This window comes from Macrobrachium nipponense, chromosome 12 (assembly GCF_015104395.2).
Source record: "Macrobrachium nipponense isolate FS-2020 chromosome 12, ASM1510439v2, whole genome shotgun sequence".
Lineage (NCBI taxonomy): Eukaryota > Metazoa > Arthropoda > Malacostraca > Decapoda > Palaemonidae > Macrobrachium > Macrobrachium nipponense.
Window position 1 is genome coordinate 54,514,905 of NC_087205.1, and position 10,000 is coordinate 54,524,904.

General features: G+C 38.1%; 1 protein-coding gene across 9 annotated transcripts in view; it reads right to left on the reverse strand.

The window, feature by feature from the left end:
* The window catches only part of LOC135224544 (mechanosensory protein 2-like), a 745,504-nt gene that overhangs the window by 512,447 nt on the left and 223,057 nt on the right, over positions 1–10,000 (reverse strand). The window contains exon 1 of one of the 9 annotated variants that reach the window (XM_064263635.1): positions 1,570–2,194. The exons of 7 other annotated variants lie outside the window; for them this stretch is intronic. Coding sequence is in view for 1 of the 2 variants with exons in the window: in XM_064263640.1 (XP_064119710.1) it covers positions 1,570–1,606 (37 nt within the window). In the remaining variant the exon portion in view is untranslated. Of the gene's footprint in view, positions 1–1,569; positions 2,195–10,000 lie in introns of those variants that run through there. One more of the 9 variants, XM_064263640.1, reaches the window with a different exon arrangement.

Consider the following 10,000-nt stretch of genomic DNA (forward strand, 5'->3'; position numbering starts at 1 on the left):
AGAGATCTCTTAATTAAATCTCTCGTGATCATAAAGCTTACTTAGTAAACATGGATATCCATTTCCACAAAGCTAATATTCAGAATCGCAGGTTAAAGCCATGGCTTATACATTTTTTGACGTGTTCCCCACAAGCATGCTATCATGGAAAATAAAAAAAAACTTTGGCCAAAAGGTGACATATATCGCAAAATCTTGATAGTTCTTTTTTTTCTCTCTTTCTCAAGAAGATCGATGGCATAGACAGAGAACATTCCTTGTTGATTTTTCTCTGAGCAAGCTCAGCTTGAAAGCATTGTATAATCGTTTAAGATTGACATTTACACATTTCTGACTCGCATATTAACATGGAATGCGTAGAGATGTCAGTTAATGCTACGCAATTCCTACTGGGGAACAAGAGGTCTCTTAATTGCTATTTTCATTCCACTTTCTCATGAAGCTCGACGGAATACACGCTCTCAGAACTACAGGTTCGAAACTGCTTGAGCGTTTCACTGACGTGCAAAAAAAATGTTTTCCTGACATGGATATCAAAATGGAACGCGACGAGACTTCACTAGACGCTGCGTCATTTCCACTAGCAAACAACAGGTCTCCGGTCCCGTTTTACGCCAACGGAAAGGAAAATGCAGCACTAGCCACACATTTATTTTTTAACAGTTTTGAAAAATATAACCAAGAGACAAAATTTCACGCAAAAAATAAAAATCAGTTGATGAAAATAAAACATTAAAAATTTCTTTGCTGTCAATACAAAATGTCTTAGCGTTTGTCACAGCATTCACAAAAATAATTGACGTTCTTTATTTCTGAATCATTACTTGGATTTTTCTTTTACCAGTTGAATTGTCACTTCAAATCTTCGCCAAATTCATTTAGTTCTATATACACTTTGAAAAAATAATGAAAATATATTGTAATTATATCTACATTTTAGGCTGTTAGTAAGCAAAAATATTTAGGTAATTACATGAAGCTGGAGAAGGTCTCCAAAAAGCGAGAGGAACTCTCGCGTATTTAAGGGAGAGACGGCGAGCGCGATGTCTTGTATAAAATCTCTCCCAAAACTTTTATCATTTTATATTTACATGAAAATGAGCGAATGAACAAGATTGGATTTACCTTTCGGAAGGGCTTTGAGCAACACTAGTAAATTCATAATCTGAAAGAAGTTCCGTGAAGAAGGATCCAATAACTATGGTGGTATAATATATAAACCATGTGTTATAATAACATATGTTATAATGACATATAATCACGTTTTATGATAATTATTTATATCTATTTTCCGATGATTGACAGTATAATTTTTTAAAATCACAAAGTATATAAATGTTTATCCTTTTTTTGCCAAAAATACAGGACATATCATATTTCATACACAAAAAGGGGAATTAAGGGAGTTCTCAATGGTATTGTATGGTAGTTATCACACTCACCATGCACAGTTATAGAGAAAAAATATATATATATATATATTTAATTCAGGGATGAAGAATGAAGAAAGAAGAAGTGGAAGTCATCAAAATCAAACTAAGAGGAGGAATCGGGCTCGGTAATACTCACACCCTGTGAAGTCGTGGCGTGAAAATTTGGGTTTCATGAATAAGATTCGCTCAGCCTCATGGTTCAACGGACCGACCGCCTCATGGTTTGGGAGGCCTCAACTTGTGCTAGTACTAGGACGAAGTAGTGGCTAGATGGTTCTTCACTATACCATGACCACCACCTCCTTCTCACACACCAATGCACTCATGTTGCTCTAGTGATATTCCTCTTTGATTTCTTTATTTTCAGGCGAGAAATCTTGGCCAGAAATCTCGAGGGCGAAAATGATTATTTGTTATTATTTGAGAGCCGCAACACCACCAAAGGCTTGTGACCAAGGGCTCTCGTGAAGGCAGAACCACTTCGAAAACTGCGCACCTCTTTTCTTTCTTTCTTTCTTTTATTTCTATTTTAACCAATTGCGATTGCAATGCAGGTCTTTAACGCCTGTTAATTGCTAGTCGATCGAGATTACATGTTCCTCGAAAAGTTGAAAAAATTCCCCATTCATTAAATCTGGGTCTTGATCCATAAATAGGCACTATTTGGATGACAACCAATTACAACCTCGGTACAATATTGCGTTACGAAAAGGAGAGATCTGATTGGCTACTCCACGGGGCCGTACCAGGCGGCTGAATGGCTGGCGGGGGCCGGGACAATGCGACCTGAGACAGGCTGCGCATGAGCACTGGCCTGCGTCCTAGCATGTCGATTAGCTGCTGAGAGAGAGAGAGATGAGAGAGGAGGCACGAGAGATGACGAGAGACGAGAGAGAGCGAGAGAGAGAGAGAGTTGGGTAAAGAGGGGAAAGGGGGAGGGGGGGAGGACAGCAGGTATCGTTGGATGAAAGTCGTCTATATAGCCTTTCGTCATCTACATGTTGGAGCGCTCATTGCAAAGTTTAATTTTTTTTTTCATTTTTACATCTAACCTCTTCCAGATAATCACGAGGTGCCAGCGCTGGCCTCTGTCACTTATCTATCTCTCCTAAAGATTGATTTTCTCAATTGAAAAGGATGAAAAGAGAGAGAGAGAGAGAGAGAGAGAGAGAGAGAGAGAGAGAGAGAGAGAGAGAGAGTTTCTAAATTGGGAACAGGATGGTTGGAGGGGCATTCTTGTTGTGGGAGGGAAGAGTTCGGGGTCATGTCTGGTTGTGATAGTAGTCGTAGCTGTAGCAGTGTTGGGGGGGGGGGGGGGGGGTTGAGGGTGGGGGGGGGAAGGGGTTACTCGCTTTTTCCAATGGTTTTAGCTTAGACGATGAGAAAGGAGGAGGGAGATGGAGGGAGGGAGGGAGGGGAAGGAGGAGGAGGAGGAAGTAGGAGTAAAGGGGTATGCTGCAACTTGCTGCGAGCTAAAACAGAGTCCTACTTATGGGGAAATTTAGATACTAACTGCACACCTGCTTTTCGCGTAATTAACTTCTGAGCTGTTACATTAACGGAATTCACTAGGGTTGTACTTAAGTTAAATGAGGTAAAAGCGCAAATGGACACATAATGAACTCCAAGTAACTTTTTCAATTATCACGCCTAGCAATGAAGTCTATTTTCGAGAAACGAACCCGAATGTCCAAAATACCGCCGGAATGGAAGGAATACTTCCAGGAATTCTGGACTCGTAAAAAGCTGCTGATGAATGAGAATCAAATGAGTTCTTCTCACATCTAAGCTATACTAGTTATCTGTTACAAAGAAGATTAAAAGAGAAGTCAAAGTTTGAAGTATGAAGTGGAAATTTGTCGTCTATTGTAAACTAATTTCTCTTTGATCATTTCCATTTTGTTCCAGAACCACCACAGTTCTTTTCAAACAGCAGATTCTCCAAGAGCTCGCTTTCGTGGTCAAGGATCTTCCCTCGATATCCTACAAAAAAAGGATGACGTCAATCTCTTTTGTCTGTATCCAATAAATAATCAGATTACAGTCTTATATTGTTTAGCCCCGTCCATCTCCACAACCAATTCCCTTTCATTTTTTCTCCTGCCTTTTGCCTGTTAAATTTGCTATTAATTATTTGCTATTAATTATTACATAAGTCATTTAAATTTTTTCCAAATTATCTCTCTCACTTTTTCTCGTTTTTTTTTTCTTCACACTCACATTTCTCCTCTATATCTTTCTGATAGTAATTACTTCACCAGGAGTGAGAAATAGATATGGGATGATCATTAAGCTTTAAAAATCTTGGCAGGAGAGAGAGGACGTCGAGTTGGGGGTGGAAGGGGGTGAGGAGGCAGAGGCAGGTTTGAGTGGGCCAGGAGAGAGAGAGAGAGAGAGAGAGAGAGAGAGAGAGAGAGAGGGTTGGGGAGTTAGGAGAGGCGTTGTGGGGAATGAAGGACCTTCTCATATTGATGTCTTTAGCTTTCCACTGGAATACCGCGAGAGATCACTTAATGTAGAAATCATTACGACTCGTTACATGAATCGCTGACGTGATGCTCCATATTCATTACTCACAATGGATTTGAAAACCTAGATTTACCCCAACAGAAAACATTTTAGCGGTATTTATATGCAATAATACAGTCCCCTTGAATACTAGATAAATGAATCAAAATTTCAACATCATTGCAACTACTTCAAGTAGTTTAAATGACAGTGATTTTGAATAATTTAAACAAAATTGCTTTTAGCCAACTGTTATATTGCTGGAAAATATAAACAAATTCAAGTTAAGGTCTGATCTATTCACGAACCTATATTAGGAGATCATTGAAGGTGAGCCTTCCTCTGATATCTCCAAAACTAAGAATGAGCATATATCAATATATTCCTAAAATAAAGGAATTATTTTCTTTTGGGCACATAACATATTCCTAAGATAATGGAATTATTTCCCTTAATGATCTAATTTTGCTTTTATATGACAACCAAGTAGATTTCAACAAAACAGCAAATACATACATATATAATAGTAATATGACATACTCCTCCTGTTAATAGTTGACAAAGCCTCCAACTTCCTAACATTGTGACGGGAAGTTTGAGGCAGCAGAGGAAAAATGTGCAGTCTAAACAGCTATTCCGGAAGTCGACGAACAAGCCATTAAGGCGTATCTTAGTATAAGGACCTATTTGGGATTGCAAACCTGATTCAACGTAAATAACTTCTTGTCGACTGCAGTTATTTCAGGAGGTTACTCTTAAAAACTGTTTATCTGGCTCTGCAATCTTACGTTGCACGGCAGTCTTTTGGTAACTAGAAGCTAAATAATCATTTCTGTTTAAAACTGAACGATGACTGACTTCGTTCAATTCCCCTAGGATTCATTTCCATATTACAAAAATGATTAAATCTCCTGGACTAAGCAAAAGTCATCCTTCGTCGCAAGGAAAGAAATTGGAATAATTTAGGATATTAATAATTTGACATACCAGAATAATCCACACCTGCGCAGTTATTCATTTTTTCAAGAACCAATTATTAGGTTAAAAAAATGATATTAAAGATTTCCATTAGACATAATAAATCTAAATAAGACAAGAACAGCCAATTAAATGACTCAATGCCATATGTTAAAGAAAACATCCTTAAAATCTTAACTATATAGTAACAAGAAAATTACATGCAATGCAGACGTCTTCCATATATATATATATATATATATATATATATATATATATAATATATATATATATATAAACAAATAACTAAGAGTTAATAACGTATTACCTTGGAAAATCCTGGCGGCCAATCTAAAGACGCTTATAATTAGCAGAGTTCTCAAAAAAAGCCTTTTTCTCCTTTTTCAGAGCGATCTTTGAGCAGCCCAGTGGGAAATTTAGAAATGATTCATCTGAAATTCAGGACAGTCCCACCGTTTCAGGGGTGCCAAAGCAGTGAAGCCGTCAATTCAAAATCTGGTGGATTTTGGATGCTCCAGATTTCCCAACATTTGAGGACGACCACGTCGAGGGAGGAGGAGGAGGAGGAGGAGAAAGATGGAAGAGGGAGAGGTGGAGGAGGAGGATGAGGCTGAGGAGGAGGAGGAGGAGGAGAACCAAGCCTCTGACAAAATGATAGTATTAAATCTGTCTCCGTGGGATTTCGTCCCTTCTTGGAAGGACAGAAGAAGGGAAGGAAGGGAGGAACGGAGGGAAGAAAGAAGAGGAAGAGTAATATATGGGAAGCTAAAAACGACATTCAAAGCCACTTTGTATCCACGTGGATTTGAAAGAAGCGCGTCCGTGTATACATGCACACACACATAATGGCTTCTTGGTAAATATTGAAGAATATCAGAGGGTTCTAGATGACTAATATAATGAATGGAAGGCAACTACAACCCAGACCTTCTTTTTATCTTTATCTAACAGTTAAGCTATTATCTTACAAGACAGAATATAAGCCATACGCATGAGTAACTCGTGCATAAGACACCAAATACGCGTGAATATTCATACTACATATTTTACATTTTATATAAATGTAGGGCATATCTCCGATGGGTCTTCATGCGTAGTGTAAAGCACCGTCGTTGACAATTGACCAGTGCTTCATTCCAGATTTCAACAAAAGCCAAAATTGAACTCTACCTCCAAACTAAAGGAGCGATTCTGTCGTTTAACACAAAATTGTCATTTTAGAAATCTTGCAAGCAAAAAGAAAATGGATCATATCAAACATCTTTATTAACTTACTCGCTCATTCTACACTATGCATGTATGCATTTATGCACGTATGTAGGATTGTATACTTGAAATACACGAGACATGTGGCATGCATCTGACAGTCTCGTATCAGTCTATAAAGGCAGCGAGATGCGCCATCAAAGTTCAAGAAAAGTAGGCCCTTTGGCCTTTGAACCCACATCGCTTGCAACGAGCTCTAAACAGATACCAGCCTGGAGTGATCGTTTAGCTAAGCAGCAGCGAATGACTGACACAACGTAAGACAGACATCACTTCCCAGCAGAGCCAACGAATGAATAGCAGGTGAACAAGGACTCATCTTCAGAGGTTACAGCCGGACTTCGTGTTCTTCACTACATCTACCCAAATCCGAATGAAAGACCTCCCATATTCCATCCGTATCCTCCAAAATTATTTTTTGTCGCACCATCCACTGCTACCTCCGGCGCGGTAACGCTCTCTTTATTTTGCGGTTGCATCCATCACTGTGTTATAAATCACTCACGCTTCCTTTGTCTCTTTACAGCTGGGCAAAAAGAGGACGACGGTGAAGGAAAAAAGTCACAGAGGGAGTGACCGTGCAAGACGTAGAGGGAGACTTTGTCTTTTGTAATTGACAACAAAGATCAATCACGATGGAGGAGAGAGAGAGAGAGAGAGAGAGAGAGAGAGAGAGAGAGTGTGTACTGTTATCATCCACTTGTGATTTCTTATTGCAATGAGCGCACACTTTAGTCTCCTCTTTTGTTGTGTTATACATCCGTATACATAGATGTTCCCTACGTACTGGAAAATCTCTATTTCTGCTTCAGTTTGTTCGCGTGTGCCTGTGTTTTGGAGAGTACGTGGTCGAAGTCATATGACTGATTTATTGTGCTTCTGTATACCTAAGAGGTGAATTTTGTGTCTGGTGTTTGGTCATGGTCACCAGTGGTGTGTGTGTGTGTGTGTGTGTGTGTGTGTGGAGAGGAGAGAGAGAGAGAGAGAGAGAGAGAGAGAGAGAGAGAGAGAGATGTCGTGATGAAAATATTCGTAGCTATATTCATTTTGTAATTTCTGAGCTGAGGATGAATCTTACAGAAAACTTCCTTAACATTAGCGCTGCGGAATCTACTAAATAGAAGTATCATTCGGAAAGGACACAACGACAGGAACACAGACAAAATAAATATGAGAAGCACAGCAGACATCCAAGAAGTACCAAAGGCAAACTTTCAAAGAAACCGAGTAAGGTGAAAAATGGCGCGTAAGTTCATAAATTAACAATCTCTCTCTCTCTCTCTCTCTCTCTCTCTCTCTCTCTCTCTCTCTCTGCTGAGAAAAAGAAGTATTAAAGAGATGAGAAAAAGAAGTATTAAAGAGATGAGTTAATCCATGAATTACAAACTCGTTCTCTCTCTCACTCACTCTCTCTCTCTATCTCTCTCCCCCCTCCCTGGGAACTCACAAAGAGGACGCCTTCTAACGAGCCAGTATTCACGGGAGTAAAAGGTATAAAAGAATAATAAAAGAGCGCCAAAGAGATGGTCCAGAATGGCCAAAGACTCACAAAAGAGAGAAATAAGACGACGACAACTCGGTTTGTCGGTTTCAGCTGTTTTATCAAGACAGCTTTATCCTGCTTTTGCAGGTGAGATCAATTCTCATTTGTCCATTCATATTTATAAATAACATGATAAATATTAAACCTTCTGCTATTTATAGGCGTCGCGGACGCCACTATGGCTCTTACTTTTATTCTAAAATAAAATAGAACATTTTCAGACATTCTCATTTCACGACTTTTTCCCAAGTCACGTCTTACGTGATCGAAGGCACGGCTCATTTTTCCAGAAACCTATCTACACAATTTAATTTCCATGCGGTAGTAAATAAAATCATCGTTTGTGTGCGTGTCTGAGAGAGAGAGAGAGAGAGAGAGAGAGAGAGAGAGAGAGAGAGAGAGAGAGAGAGAGAATTAATAATGTAATAATGTTCCATGATATCTACAATACTGACTGGCCATGTTGGACCTAAATTCACTTATAAAGGGTTGGTACAATAGTGAAAAACATTTCGAATTTCAAATTAACGTTTTCATTTTAACAAATCATTATCTCTCTCTCTCTCTCTCTCTCTCTCTCTCTCTCTCTCTCTCTCTCTAATATATATATATATTATATAATATAATTAATATAATATATATATAATAATAATATACATATATATATATATATATATATATATATATATATGTGTGTGTATATATATATATATATATAATATGGAAGAAACCAAATTTCAATCTAATAAAAGTAAAGAGCTATATATTGAGAGAGTTTCACTACTTTTATGCATGCATACATGTATACACTGATAAAATTTCTTAAATATAATAGTTCCTCATGGAGCACATGCACATATTATACGCATATATTAATACCTCCAAATATTCAATTCACTGAAAGTTATTACCATATTCGTGTCACAATCTTTGCTAATACTGGATTTCCTATTCTTCAGAGATCAGGGAGCTTACCAATAAACATATACGCACATGCACTCACATATTTTTTCGTATTTTACTAATGGCAAACATCAAGAACACATTTGTTAGCAATCAAAAATGAGTTACAGAGTTGTCTTTTCTTATTTCCAAATTTTACTAATTTATTTTATAATTCTTCATTAAAAAGTAATGAAGACATTGCTTATAAGTAGAGTTTTTTAGAATTCGATGACTAAGGGACTCATTTTGCACAAAAGTCATACCATGAAGTTCTCCTCTATCAAAGAACAGATAACAAATAAATAATCGTGATAATGATAATTTGCGAATTTAAATCATTCAATGGTTTTACCTAGAGTCAAATAAATTCTATTACCGACTACTCTTCGGCAAATAAGGCTGTTTTGAACTGCACCTGTAAACCTAGCTTTTATAGAACAAATATGAAATATGCCATTACGACAAGATAAACTCCGTACAGCTTTCTTTGGATCATACTTTGTTGGGACCTGAATTCGAGAGGTTTCGCCCGCGCGAGAGAGAGAGACTGCAACGTTCCTGCTCTCTTCGACACATCATGCCTTGAAAGATGACCTCTGACCTTTCGATCTGAATATTATTCAACCGAATCCCTCAACCAAAATGAGTCATTATTCATCTCTCTCTCTCTCTCTCTCTCTCTCTCTCTTTATATGAAAACCCAACAGCAATTCTCTGTAATCCCGAGACCCTCCTCTGCCCACACTGTCCTTTGACCTACCGAAAGTTTCGAAAACTAAAAAAAAAAAAAAATGCGACTTTTCATTACTTTGGCTTCAACATCAACTCTTGGAATGAGGGATGGAATGTCAAACACAGATGCTGAGGTCTGCCGAATGAGTAATAAACAATGCTTAACATTTACAGATGTGTTTACGTGCTAGGCTGTATTCTGACCTTCTGATGAAAACTAAAAATGAAGGTCTGCCTTTGTAACTCATAATGGTTCACAAATCACACACGATGCTCGACAAAGATCAGTATTGGATATCGCAATCAATTTCTAATCTCCATCACAACAAAGACATATTTTAGTCTACTACACGTGAGAGAGAGAGAGAGAGAGAGAGAGAGAGAGAGAGAGAGAGAGAGAGAGAGAGAGAGAGAGAGAGAGAGAGAGAGAGAGAGAGAGAGGTTCTCTCATTGTTATAAACAAAATGGCTAAATTTTTAATGCGTAGGATGCATTCCCGAGTATCATATTTGCCTTCCATTTACATAAAGCAGGAGCAAAAAATTCCTCCGAAAACTCCCTCGACGGAAGCAGAAAACTGTCGAGAATACATAAT